At 50.6% G+C, this 14824-nt stretch overlaps 1 protein-coding gene across 2 annotated transcripts in view; it reads right to left on the reverse strand.

The window, feature by feature from the left end:
- Positions 1-13463, reverse strand: part of BCAM (basal cell adhesion molecule (Lutheran blood group)) — a 220060-nt gene extending 206597 nt beyond the window's left edge. Inside the window, exon 1 of one of the 2 annotated variants that reach the window (XM_069640997.1) lies at positions 13106-13463. In XM_069640997.1, the coding sequence (XP_069497098.1) occupies positions 13106-13145 (40 nt within the window). In that variant the 5' untranslated portion in view covers positions 13146-13463. The remainder of the gene's footprint in view (positions 1-13105) is intronic. The other variant, XM_069640998.1, reaches the window with a different exon arrangement.
- Positions 13464-14824: the final 1361 nt, after the last annotated feature.

A 14824-nucleotide genomic window follows, 5' to 3' on the forward strand; every position in this document is an offset into this window, starting at 1 on the left:
GGCCTAAAGGAGAGCTGGGTGCCACCATGTGCCACACTGATAGCGCCATCTTCTTCCCAATTACAACCACGGTTGCCATTGCGCTTTAGTTCGTTCTCAAGGTAGTGGATGAAAAAGCCAGCCCCTAAATAGGGTCTAGCCTCAAAGTTTTGGCAGCATGCGGGATGCTCAAGTGTGACTCCGTAATGGACACGCAGTCCAAGAAAGGACTATATATTGGCTGTAGTAGAGTTGACCAACTCATATGCTGCCAAATCTTTAAGACCAAGCACACCATTTAGAGCTGTTAAGCAAGAATCGCTACACCATCCAAAAGGATAAAACCAATTTCATATGAGTACTGCCCATAACAAGAAGGGTCAACACAATTCGTGAACATAGCCTTGAGAAAGACCTACTGTCGAAACACGTGTTGGTTGAACTGATGTTACAAAGTGTATTAGAATTAACGCTGTATTTCTGTTTAAACAAATTTAAAGATCACTTATTTTGAATGATTCATACCAGGTGAGCGCGACCAACTAGCAACACTTTGTAATAGTTTGCCTGTATCCATATGTGCTGTGTTCTGGCAGGAGGGTGCTCCCTGGATCGAGCCCCTTGCTCCACCCACATTCCCCTCTCACAAAGGCTACGTCCATACAGATGGACATTTACCCCCCCCCCCCATCTCTTGTGGGTAGATCGTACAGTCGGAGGTGGGAAATGTAAGGTGGGCGGAACCAAGTGGAGCGCTCTCTATGAACTCAATGCTCTGTCTTATCCTAAATTCTACAAACTAATCGGAATAAAGGAGCACAGGAGGGCTCAATTTAAAAAAGTAAGGAGGCTTCCTAGTCGAGGTTTTTTGAGTTAACTTTTCTGACCTTGCATACATCTTAATTTGAGAGAAGTGTGCAGAGCGGGCCACTCATCCTTAACGGACATGCCAGCTTTACCTTAGGTTAACAGAGACGTTGGCACACTTAGCAAGAGCATCTCCCTACACAAAGCCTGACAGCAGATATAATACTGCAAGCAATTGTAACGCTTTACGAGTTTGCCATATACACCGGCAGACCCACGGCTGCTGAAGTTGGGCAAACGCTGGGAATGCAGAACCGTCCAGAGAGGAGAGATTTTGCCCTCCCTAAGTCCATCTTCGGATCGCCCATGGATGAGTTGCCACAATAGAACTCGCCCTAGGCAGAGATTATAAAGGACAACGCTCTTGTGCTCCATAAAGAGTGGAGACCGACACACGGAATGCTTGGAAAGGTCTTCCAGGAAGGAAGTTGCAGAGCAAAGTCCCTGCCAAGGTTTCCGTGATGAGAACATCTTCTCATAACCAAGCAGAAGGTAGGAGTCCAAGAAAATGGAACAGCTTTCCCCTAAAGAGCAGATCTGCAGGGTGAATAACGGCAGACACAACCCTCAAGATGCCAGCGAGAACATGCATCGCACAGACTCCAAGTGGAACTACAAAAATGTCCACAGGAGCAACCTGGGAGCCGGGGTGGGTCTAGTGCTCTGGAACCTGGACTTCATGAACCGGATGCCCTGATCCCTCGGAGGTCTGCAGCGATAATGCAGCTAAGGCGGAATGCTCCATTCTTCACAGGGAGTCCCCACACCGACAATCAGCTCCAGGTGCACACTGAGACAACTTGACCCCCCTCCCCAACCCTCACCACCCTCCACTCTTGTCATTCATAAGATTTAATTTTGCTGCCCTTTGCTCACACCAACCCTCCTGACCAGGGTTTTACTAAGAGCATGAAAATGGTACAAACTGAAATAATAGCTCCGCTTCCAATTCCAGCATCCAAGTGCAAATTCCCATGGCCAATCTGCCCTCTACTGAGCCTGATTGGTCTTCAGCTCTCCTAAACCAGCCCAGACCCAGCAGCAGTCTGATCCTGGGCCAGTCTGGTCTGGAAACTTGCCCTAACCATACTCCTCACTTCTGGAATATCCCCCAACTCAGCTTAAAAGCCATGCTGGGACTGTTCAGACCCAGCGCAATACAGGATATCCCTGCCCTACTCAAAATCAATCCCACAGTAGTCCCTACTCAGCACCGCAGATATCTCGCACAATTGCAGACACTCTGGTGGTCTGGTCCTCTCCTGGGATAAGATTGAGCCAACATTTTCCCATTTTCTTTGTTAGTCTTAATTCAGCACAGACCCCACACCAAGAAGGGCTTAACACCTCCCATAATCGACCCAAACTCATCTGGTCTTGTTATGATGATTGGTTATGATAGGTTATTTAAGACACGCTTAATCCCCAGAGGTTTCTAAGCACGGACCCGGTAATGAAACCTGTGTTGCTCCGCATCGTCTTGCTTCCAAGGCCAGCGCGTTTCCCCCGAGCAATCCTCCCAAGACCTGTTCTTGTGCACCCCTGAAACAATGGCGGCCTGAGAAAGCATAGAGTCCCCCCCAGCCCCCTATAAATGATGAGTTCCAGCAGGTGCCCTGGGATGATCCCGCAGGAACGCAGAAAGTGGCATTCAATATCCCCCGCAGATGGAACTCTGCTCAGATAAGCCCCCTTCCGGAGTGCCGCCGCGCGCCTCCCTTTCATGTCCTACACATGATCAGAAACGCAGGGAAGGTGGGGAAATCCTCCCATGGCAAAGGATGAAAGCGCAAGAACATGTGGAAGCGTGTGAAGGGCAAAGCGGAGTCCCGCTCAGAACTCTACTCCTTCACAGAGCTGCCCTTTCTGCAAAGACAGTCATTCTGAGGGACTGGAAAACTGCCATCTTGCCTTGTAGGTCCGCATGGGCTGAGGACTCGCGCAAGAGGTCTCTGATGAGGAGGGTGATTTTGCGTAAGCAGAAGAGATTGAATCTGTGTGCTGGAATTTGGGGGAGGTTTTTGGAATTGGTATGATTACTGGACATGTGCTTTGCCATCCAGGGCTGTTTATCTGTAATCTTGTTGTATTTATGTAAATAAGTTCATAAACATGTGAGTTTAAAAAAAAAAAAAAAAAAAAAAAAAAAAAAAACTCTTGTGCCCCCTTCCCTCTCACCCCCACCTGTCCCCCAAGCCAGCAGATCCAGGGTTGAGAGGCCGGGGGCCTGCACGAGCCTGCGGAGATGAAAGGCTGGCATGCTTGGCAATTTTGGCAAATTTTAGTCAAGTCGTGAGTCAAGAAGATTTGATATGTTATTTTGTTGGACGTGTCCATGCACCCAGGGCATGGTCAGCCACACCCAGGAACCCCCCACTTAAACTGTAGGCACCAGTGTTCTGCACAGCTGTGAAAAAGAAGGATTCGGCGTTAACTTTAGAAATGTACGTCTTTGTAGACTACGTAATCAAGAGGTAGAAACATTAGGTCGCATATTTAGAAATCCTTTGTCGCAGATTTAGAGGAGTTCCTAGGGGCGGGGGGCTATAGCCGGGGTCTTTTGGCTGTAGCACCGGATAGAAGCTCAGGTGTTACAACAAAAAAGGCTAGCGAGCCCCCAGTCCCGACAGTCCCAAAATTAGCGTAGCCCGGGATCTTTTCCAGACTTACCAACACCCCAATGTTTTGACCGGTATCAGGCCATAAATACTGAGAAAGACGTGTACCTTCTCATGAATGCGCCATCTAGCGGTGTGTTGCAAGAATAGAACAGATTCTGAAACAGACAGGAGCTGAAACTTGCGAACTGGTTCCATGTGCAGTAGTTTTGATTTAAGAAACGATCTCAGATCAGGGGGTCATTCTTCAATGACAGGATAGGTCGTTTTTTTATTATTATGTTAGGCTTTTCTAAATTGGCAAATCTAAATAATTATTTTAAATATGCTTAAATGTGTGTAGTCTATGACTCGATTCGATTTTTTGGTTTGATTCATTACGTGTATATGTTTTTGATGGAGCTGTAATAAAATAATAAACATGACGAGAGACTGCACCCCACCTCCAAAGACAGAGGGACACAAACACTCCTCCAGAGACAAAGGGCCGAAATCTTGTTCTCCAGACACCTGTGAACCCAAACCATCCTGGGCCATCATGACCCTACACCCCCATTCCTAAATGGAGCCACGCCCATCTCCCCCTCACCCACAGACAGAGGTATCCAGGGCTCGAGTCGTCAAAAAGTGGGGGGCTCTGGTGAGCATTGTGAAGTGACGTCACTGGACGTCAACGTGAAATGTGCACATTTCATTCAAGGCTGGTCTTTCATGTATTCTTTATTTTTTTTAATCTTCTGAAACAGTGACGACCGCGTCCGCCCTCTCAAGAAAGTGGGAGGATGCCGTCTACCTGCGCGGTCCCTCGACTTGTGCCCTGCCCCACACCTACAGAAAGAAAAGGTCCCCCTCCTCCAAAACAGGAAACTGCCACGCATCTCCCCAACGATGGTCTGTTTGTTACTTGCTCTTCTAGTAAGAGGAGACAGAATACCCGCTTCTCTGAGGCAGGTGACTTAATCCATGACCTCCATGCCGCAGAAACACCGGACAGCAGTCTCCGACGCTGGGACCCTGGCTACAGAGTTCCTAAAGGAGACCTGGTCCACTCATCTGCAGACAGGACACAAGCCCATTACCTCCATATCTCTCTTCCTCGTCCCAATACTTACTTTTGAGGTATCTTACCTCTCACGCGGGACTCCTTTAATTTCCATGAACCTATTAGATGTCCCACTGCTTCCCGTGTGTACACATTGTCTCTTCGCCTCAGGAGACTATACATGTTTTGTGCCTCGAGCAGGGATCGGATGGCAGTACGCCCAACCTTCTTCCTTCTCTTCCTCGTGGGGCCACACAAGGTTGTGCATGTGCAGAACCCACTCCCCCCGCCCCCATTGGGGATCGTGGTGGTCCGCACCTACAGGGGTATGCTACTGGGGCCCCTGCCAACCGAGAAGTTGCTTGTTGAGTGGTGAGGGGGGAAATGGCACCACTGCATAGCTTTAGGTGGGGTGTCCGCTGAAGCAGTGTGCCCGCGGGCAGAGCAGCAGTGCACCGGTCTTCAGCAATTAAGTGCCTGGCGGCTGTAGTCGGCCCGGAGCAGTGGTAAGAGGAAGGGGGAGAGGTGGAGCTGGTTGATACGTTGCCACGGGAGAAGTGTTCGTTGATGGGACAACGTGCAGTGCAGACGGGACACCTGCATAAACACATGCATTTTCTTTGGGTTCAGGATCATCAGCTCCGCAGAGGCGCCATTGGGAGCCTGAATCATCTTCCTCCACATCTCCATCCCCCCCCCCCCCCCGAGAGGCCCAGGTAGAAAAAGCACTCCAACAACTGGTGAGATCTTTAAAAAAGCCATCAAGGAAGACAGGGTGAAGAGCAGAAAGCATAGAACCCTCCCTCCCCCTTCCTCCTCGTCTTCCTCTTTCACCACTGAGTCTCAGGATGAGGACCGAGAAGGAAAATGTCTAGATAAAGAGCCGGTGGTGTCAGTCTCGATGCAGGAGGACCATTGTATGGGGTTCCCAGAAGCAGATCCGGCCCCCCATTCCTGGTGGGAAAGATCGCCATGCCATGATCCCTGCCCTGCAATTTAAGAACACACTAAAAACTGCTCTTCCCCCGTTAACCGAAGTCAGAGATGAAATCCTATAGGAGCGGAAGGAGCCCGATAATACAGCAGTGCGGAGATGTTTGGAGAAGCGTCATCAACCTTAAGGAGAGGTACGGTCCATGCCACAAGTTATTCAGGTGAAGAGCATTCTTCCTAGTCTGGTTGGAAGATCCTCTATGGTACCAGAAGGAGCCATTGGAGAGCCCACAGACAGAAAGGTGGATGGGGCTCTGGGAAGTCACACATGGGTGCTCATATGGCCATGAGAGAAGCTATGTACTCACCGTATACAACTGGGACTGCCCTGGGGGTCTCTTTCCAAAGCGCTGCGTGAAGGGACTGACCCTGTATCCATATGACAGTCCATGAAGTCTCAGGGGGAGAACATGCCAGACCTGGCTCAGGGGTGAAAGCTTCAGGAATGGCACTGGGCTCCATGGAGGTATGTCATCATCTTCACATCAAAGACAGACAGACCGATTATCATCAAAAATCCATTGCAATGAAAACCCCCTATGAAGGACACATGTTGTTCGGATACTCTTTGGAGGACAACGTCCATCAAGTTTTCAAAGCCAATAAACATACAGGGAATGTCAGGGAGAAGCTAGATCCCACATCAATATCATCCTTTTCTTCCAAGAAGGGCAGCAAACCCAGGCTTACTGGTTATAGGTTACGCAGGCAGCAGGGAGGTGGTCAGAGATGGGGGCAGCAAGACAGACGTCCATCATCTGCAAGAACACAGAAATCCTGAGGCCCGGGCAGATGGAGGTCGCTGCAGATGGGTTTGGAGGGAGTGGCTCAAGAATTCGGGAGATGCCTGGGTCAACAAGCTACTATGGTAGGTAGGGATACAAGAACCAATCCTTATAATTAATTAGAATTGGATATTTATAAAACGCTTAATACCGAAGAGGTTTCCAAGCGTGGACCCGGGATTCAAACCTGTGTTGCTCTGCATCGTCTTGCTTCCAAGACGAGTGATTTGCCAATGAGCTACACTACCTGTGCCCACCACAGGTAGTTTCAGCTCGCCACCAATCCCCTTGGGGACCATTCATACTACCTTCCCCAGAAAGGAGGCCAAGAGGAAGACAATGGTGCTGGTCATCCAGGGATGCTTCAGAAGAAAGCCATCAAAGAAGTGCTCGGGAAGGAACTGCGGGTGGGGAGCAGGGTGTATTATATAGTATTTCTGGTCCCCAAACATTCAGGAAAAGATTACAGACTTGAAGATCCTAAACCGCAGTGCAGCATCTGAACACTTAAAGATGGAGTGTCTTCAATGGATTACTCAAATGATTCAAGGCAAGGAATTCCTGTCATGCCTGGCTCTTCAGGATGCCTACTTCCATGTGGAAATCTCACCAACAGGTGCTGTGGTTCTCTGCGGGCAAGGGCCGCCTCCAATCAAGCCCCCCAGTCTTCCCCCCCTGGTCTGAAGACAGCACCTCGAGTTTTCACGAAGGTCCTAGGACCCATTATAGTCTTCCTTCATCTACAAGGAAGACAGGTCTTGCTTTACTTGGACAATTGGTTACTCAAACCACTACCAAGAGAGTTGCTAATGCAGCATCTAATCCAAACCTGCAGGAAGCTGGAATCAGTGCGATTCCTCATTAACTGGACTGAAAGTCCTGCTCTTCCCATCACAGGATCTCCAGTATATCAGAGCAAGGTTCTGGACAGAATGGGGGAAAGTGATGCCGCCAGAATCCAGGGCAATGCATCTCCAGAAGGCGCTGAGGGAATTAATATCCACGATGAAGGGCTCCGCAGGGAACCTCCTAATGGTTCTGGGACACATGGCTTCCTGTATTTTCTTGGTTCCATGGGAACACCTCCACATGAGGCCATTGTTACTTCACCTCCAGTGTCACTGCAAAGAGGAGCCCTCGGACTTTGAGGCACTGATTCAAGTTACTCCAGCACTGAGACTACAATTACAATGGGGTCTCTAGTTGCAATCACTTGCAGGGGTTTCCATTAAGCCAACTCCTCACGACTATTCCGACCACAGACGCCAGCATGATGGGAAGGGGCTTGTGATAGAGAATAGAACTCACCGAGAACTATGGCTGGAGCAAGAGGCTTCCTGTTCCTCCAACTGGAGGGAATTGGCAGCAGTTACCCGTGTGCTGCCATCTCAGTACCTCAGGGGTAAGACAGTGGTATTAAGAAAAGGCAACACAACCACACTCTCTTATATTAACAGACAGGGAGTTCCCACTAAAGCCCTGTGGCTCCTTGCCCAGTAGCTGGGACTATTAGCAGAATTGAACCTCCTGTAATTGAAGGCTGCTCACATCAGAGGAGTAGATCACTTGAGCGCAGGCCGGCTGAGCAAGGTGTTGCCTGAACCCACAACCATACCTCAAATGGCATGAAACCATGAACTTCCTTGACTACATCTCATCAGCTGAAACATGACACTTAGGTCAACTACCAACCGCGCTTCCAGCCCTGTGACACCACCCCCAGAATATCCAAGACATCTTTCACCCCTCTAAAAACAGGGGTGCCCCTATATTCCCAGGGATCCGATGTTGCTTTTTGTCAAGAGTGAAGGTCTCCTTAAATCCTGTTTGTAGTTTGGGCTATTAGGTGGCACTTTGGCAGGCCACCAACAAAGCCAGAAGTGTTGCGTAGCAGTGTAGAAGCAGAGAGATAGGATGTGAAGAGGGCCAGGCAGCTGCTTGGTGCAGAAGGACAGGCAGCCGCTTGGTGTTTGGCTTTTTACCCAGGTAATCCCCATGGACATTTCCGCCCAGTACCTGTCCATCTTCACCCAAAACATACATTCATGGAACCTCTTTGAGCTAGTTCTCTCACTCACAGCAAATTATGGGCTTTCATGGTGCAGCTATTGTTATTTCTAAAAAGTTCTTATCAAGAAAGGCCTAATTGCAACTGCAAATCCGTTCTTGGTGCAATAAAAAGGCTTGGCCAATTTTGCTTTGAACCCATTTATTTTTTATAAGCAATATATGACCTTGCACCAAAATCCTATTATAAAGCAAGTATTGGCAACAACAACAGATTCGTTTCTTTAGACACTGCCACCATACCTCTGGGTACTCATGCTGTACGCCTGTGGCTCCCATCTTATGACCTAGCAGCTAGTGCCATTATGGCAGTATTTGTGAAATGCCTACCCCATGCCTACACAAAAGCCAGAACAGCTGGCTTTGCCAATGCTGGTTTTCTTTACATCGGGCTCAGCTTAATGTAGTTGTTCTGCCCTGTTAGGGACGCAGAATTACATATACCAGAATGCAAGGGGAAAAGGGGCAGTGGAAGAGTTACACACACCTGAGATATACGTCCTCTCCCGAGAAAGGAGCCCCTGGCATTCCCAGGGTGTCCTCGAGATGACGTGACTCTCCGTCCCTGCACACAGCACACCCTCTCACACCCATTCCTTGGTGAGACGTCACTCGCTCAGTCCATTTCACGCTCTCCCTCAGTGACCTCCGTGCCTTTCTTACTTCAGGAAGATTGGAGTGCGTTTGGCAGGTGCGTCACTCCACTATTAAATGAATGTGTCCTTACCAGTGCGTATAGATATCGCACCAATCTACTACAGTCGATTTCAAAGGGCTGTACCCCAAAAGGGTGGGCTGTGTGCTATCGTTAGTGGGTTCATTTTGCTTGTGCATCTAGTAACACAGTTGTTTATTTTCTATGTTTTCATCGTATGTGATGATGCGGGAGAAGAGGCCCTTATACATACCCCCTCACACTCATCTACGCGCCAGAAAGCGTCACACTCCTGTAAATATGGTCACTACCCACCCTAAAATTCACTTACACATTTGCGGCCCCTCCCGCCCAACCCCAGCAGACGTTCCCCGGGCGTGAAGGCGACTCATGAACGGAGGGTGCTCTGGCCTAACCTTCCTCTCTCTACAGCGCTGTTCCCCCGTCCCCCCAGCAAGCAAAGACCACCCCCACAATCTCAACACACGACCGCTTCTCCAAAAAGGGAGCACCGCTTCCCTACCCTCAGGTGCGAGTCCGACCTCCCATTGCTCGTTCATGTAGTCTGTTCTTCCATCCATTTAAATCTGAAACCGTCCTCCTATTCCTCAACTATGAGACTGACTTTTTCCTCAAAAATGAGACCGGCATCCTGTTCCTTATATAGGAGGCCGGACCCCTATTCCTCAAATAAGACACCGTCGTCCTAGTACTGAAATATGAGACTGACCCACTGGCCTTAAGCTTAACAGTTCTCCCATTCATTTACAGCAGACACCAACCTCCTCTCCTCAAAATACAGGAAGGCCCCCCTGTTCCTCACATACGAGACTGGCCTCCTGTTCCTCACCTACGGGCCCGGCCTCCTGCTCCTCACACATCAGACCGGACTCCTGCTCCTCACACATCAGACCGGACTCCTGCCCCTCACACACGAGACCGGACTTCTGCTCCTCACACACGAGACCGGACTCCTGCTCCTCACACGAGACCGGACTCCTGCCCCATAAATATGAGACCTGCTTCCTGCTCATCACATATGAGGAGACCAGCCTCCTAGTCTTCAAATGCGGCAGGTTTACCAATCTTTTTAGGATTAGTTAGTCCTCACATTCTCATTAAATGCAACTCCTAAAATAAGGGCCTGTCCTCCCACCCCTTAAATCCTAAAGTCCATGCAAATTGCAACGTGCGTGGTAAAAATCCCGATAACGCACGATAGCCCATTCCTGAAATGCGAGACTCTCAGCCGATTCTTCAAATTCCAGACCAACACCCCTTTCTCGAATGCGAGACCACCACCCTCACACAGAAATATTCTGGACCCCCATTCCTTCAGCAGGTTGCAATGACTCCAGAAGTTTGAAGGCACCCCAGTTCCTTCAAAGGATTATAGCCACCCTCCAGAGTCACTCACTGCAGCCAGTGCCGGATTACACATCAGGCCAAGTAGGCGCCGGCCTATTGGCCCCACTACTTTAGGGGCCCTGCAACAACAGATCAAAATAAAGCAGTGCAGAAAATAAATTTAAAACTTATTAGGAGATCATTTGCGAGGTGGGGGCCCTGGACATTTCGAAGGCCCAGGGGCCTCGACAGGGGTTTTACCTGGCACTGACTCCAGAACAATGCCCTCTCATTCCCTGAGCTGTGGCATGGTCTCTTGACAGATACCCCTCTCCCCCTCACTTCACTCTCCCCACCCCTCCCCCTCACTTCACTCTTCCTCAGGGTATGAGTCTGACAAGGGCCAGCACCACCATAGTTCCCCAGCTGACCATTCCTTGCAGATCTAGAGCTCTTTCTGGATGTTCCAGATTTCTCCCACTGCAGCTTCCTGAGCACCCACTCTATTCTGGATTCCTCAGGGGCAATTCCAGGCAATTCTTCAGTTCACTGTTCCTTTAGAACCCTGACGGGGGAAGCCAGCCAATCAGATGGCTAGGAACGCAGGCTTGAACCGCAGGTGCAACCCCGTGTTCTATGCTGCATGATGGCCAGCTACTCCTCCCTCCATCTTCCCTCCACCCTAGGTACCCTTTTTTAAATTGTGTTAACCATTCCACCCCTACCTACTTATTTCGGCGACGGCATGTGCTGCCGCCACATACACTCCCTGCCCTTGCCTTCCGCAGGCCGCCATGGAAAGGGAAGAGGGGCTCTATGGTGGCCACCTTTGTAAAGGATTTTCCTCCGTCACCGGGACACTGCACACGTCCCGTTGAACGAAGGAAAATCCATTTTTTACGTTGGTAGCCCAGGGTGCTAATGACCTTAAGCCCCCGTTCCAAGAGCTGTAAAAGGGAGGGGGGGGGCTAATGGCCCACAGCCTTAGTTAATGGCCCTCGCTTGGCTCGGGCCGTTAACTTGGACTGCCAGGCCGTTACCCTCAATTCCAGCCCTTGGTACGGGGGCTTAACGCCACATTATAAAGCATCTGAACTCTGCCCCTTGAACACCTAGGGTACTCCTTTGGTGCCCCGTCCTTCTCTGGGGGTGGCACCAGATCTTGTGGGCTTGATGGCCCCATTGGAGATCCCTTCTTGTCAGTGGTCGAAGTGGGCGGGAGTGGTCGGGAGCGGCGCGCCTCTACTTCTTTTCATTAAGCTTTACCGTTCCTATACTTTTATTTTAAAAAGAAACCGTTCCGGAATGGTTTAGTATAGGAAGCAGTTGAAACATGCACTTTCAGTGCAGTGCACTGGACGTTTCCTTAAAAAGCAGGTTCATGTGTTTTGGGGTTTGTATTGTGCATGAGAGGTGGTATGGCGATGGGGTTTGTGGGGAGCGGTGCAGGCTGGTAGGGAACATAGTTCCACTACTTCTTTTCGTACACTTTGACCACTGCTTCTTGTTCTTTAGGGGGCTGGTCTACCTCCGGGATCATTCAAATCTCTTAAGGGAGTTGCTCTCCCTTCCCCCACTTGGAAACCTTGATATCCACAAAGGGCCCCTAATCCCAGTCTTTCTGCTTCTGAAGCCTAGTCCATACCTCTCAACACGGCTCACAAGAGCATTTCAATACAGGGGTTCCAGATCACTTTCCATTGGGGTCTTGCCGGAAAGATAGCATGTAACTTAAGTATACCTTTCTGGGGCCACTTATTGTAACCCTCATGTAAGCCTTCTTTAAATCTCCTTATAGCGCCTCGTTGCCTCCGGGCTGTAGGGCGCTATACAAATACTAAAATAACATAAATAGCTCAGTGGGTTGGGTGTTTGCTGCTGAGAACTGTGTTTGATCTGCAAGTCGCAAGATCAAATCCGTCAACGGCCCAATCAGCTGCTCCCCCTTTCGAGGTTGAGGAAATGAGTACCAACTTGTGTTGGGTAATACTAATTGAATATCAAAATAGTCCACGCACAGGGCTTTGGCGAAAGCAATACACAAATAACAAGTGATGATCTCTTTGCAGAAGTCCCTGCTACCCGTGCAGGTCACTGATGCTTCTTCGGGGGCACCTGACCCCCCCCCCTCTCTAGAGCGATCACTGTTCAGTCTGTGGGGGCTGGGGACGTTGCAGGGTGCCTGATCTCACAGTAAGGCGGGGTTCTGATCTCTGCCACCCTGGCGCATTCTTGTGGGGGCTCACTACCCCTTTTCTAAAGCTCCCAAGCGCCCCTCTTTAGCGGGGAAAGAGTGAGTCGCCAGGTCCCTTCTATTTGTGGTGCGTGTTCGGCAAGGGGAGGGTTAATGGAGCTCTCCCTAGAAGGTACCCCCAGCGGGGGAAAGGGGGGGGCGGGGGGTCTTCCTATTAAGGAGAGGAAAAGAGCCTGGGTGAATTAACAGGACCACGATTACGATTATATTTGACTATGTTCTGTCTTTTAGTTATGGTTCGCTAATCTCGGGGGGGGGGGCGGTGAGAGGGCCCCTGTGTGGTATTGGTGCCATTTGATCGGTCACCCAAGTCTCTGTTTTAGGGCTGTCATTCTCTTGGGTTCAGTTTAGAGGGGCCGCCCAGATGGATTGGGGGGGGGGGGGGGTGGCACTGGTTTTCCACAGAGGCTCCCGTGGTTTCTTTAGGGCGGAGGGGGGCGCGCTGGCTTCAGTGCGTGCACAGGTGGTCCGGTTTCTTCTGGAAAGTTTGTCCCTTACCTGAGAGGCCGAGAAGTGCGAGGAGCACTGAGTGCCACATCCCGAGTCCACGCGGGCGCCTCCGGTCAGAACCGATCCGCGGACAGTGCCCGGGCGGCAGGTCCAGTCCACAGGGCGGGCGGGCGGGAGCAGCTGTCCTGGGGCCACGGGCGCCGGCGGGGCACTGGCTGGGAGTGCGTGCGGAGTGTCGGGCTCTGACTCCGGGCGTGGTGCCCTCTGCCGCAGCCTCGGTGCAGGTGCCCGGCCCCTCTCTGTCCTAGGAGCGCCGGCAGCGGGAGAGCAGTTGGGAATCTGCCGGAGGGAGACCGGGACGGAGCAAGTGGGAGAGAGGACCGCCCCCGCCCGGGGGTGGAGCCAGGCATCTCCCAGGAAAAGGGACTTCCCCTGTGGTCTGCAGAGACCGCCCGGCCCCACCCTCCAGAGCTGGTGCATGAGGGTCTCGGCCAGAGAGCGTTGACACATCCATCACACGCGGTGTGGGAAAAAGTCTCCCACCAGGAGGCATATATCCCGGGGAGAGACATCAGGTGTCGAGTTATCGGGAAAGAGACATCCTCGGGAGAGAGGCCAGGAAAATAAACAGCCACGGGTAAAAATCAAAGCAAAAGCGGTGCGCCCCGATTGGGTACACGGTCCGAGAGAGAGATATATTCCACACACTGAGACATCCTCGAGAACATAGCCCTGAGGGACACCCTGCGCACAGAGTGCTGCATCTCTGGGAAAAGATACATTTACGAGACACATCAAACGCAGTGTGACATCTCATGGCAACAATACATCGAGAGGGTCATTCACGGTAATATAATCAGCCCTGATAGGCTCACCCCAAAAAGACAGAGATACACACATTCAAGAAAAGAAGCATCTCTAGGGTGAGACATCCTTCAAAGAGACACCCCTCACACACTGTGACAGAAAAAGACACAACCAGGGAATACCTGTGAGGAGAGAGACGGCCACATGAGAAAGACACAGACACAGAGAGGTCTCGATGCAAGTTGACCGTCCCTTGACAAGATACAGTCTCAGGAGATACCTCACTGGGCGAGAGATAGCCCCAGAAGAAGGCAGTCAAACCAATGAGAGAGTGTCGCTTATAGGAAAGATACTTCCTCTGAAGGGACATTCAAGGGGACATCGAGAGAGACACATGTAGGAAAAGGCTCAGCGCTAGAAACATAACCACAGGGAGAGAGACAGAACGAGAGACTGCCGGCCATAGTAACAAACGATCTTTCTATAACAAACACCCATAGGAAAAGAGAGGCTCCCCCAGAAAAAGAGGGACATCTTTGCATAAAAAAGCCTCCCCAGTAGAGACATGTGTTGGGAAAAGAGAGTCCTCACACATGACCGAATCCTATCACCTATACTCGCCAGTATGAGACAGTCTGCTCCCATGAAATGAGGAGAGACGTGAGACACCACACACGAAAAACAGACAATCCTAAAGAAAGACAACCCAGTGAAAAAGCAGTCCACGAGATTAGAGCTCTTTCCCACCCTCAAAGAAGCCGTCCCACCCAGGAGCAAAGAAATCTTGCTTAAGCAAAGAGACCCTCTCGAAATAGAGTTCAGAGATAGCAAAACAAAACTATGAGCACGTGCTAACATGCGTCTAGAGAGAAAGAGGGGACCGAGGTAGAGAGAGAGAGAGGGCAGAGAGTGAGAAAGAGGGAGACATAAAAAGAGAGAGAGGATAGAGAGGGGAGAGAG

This window comes from Ambystoma mexicanum, chromosome 1q (assembly GCF_040938575.1).
Source record: "Ambystoma mexicanum isolate Mex_15411 chromosome 1q, UKY_AmexF1_1, whole genome shotgun sequence".
In the NCBI taxonomy this organism is placed as follows: domain Eukaryota; kingdom Metazoa; phylum Chordata; class Amphibia; order Caudata; family Ambystomatidae; genus Ambystoma; species Ambystoma mexicanum.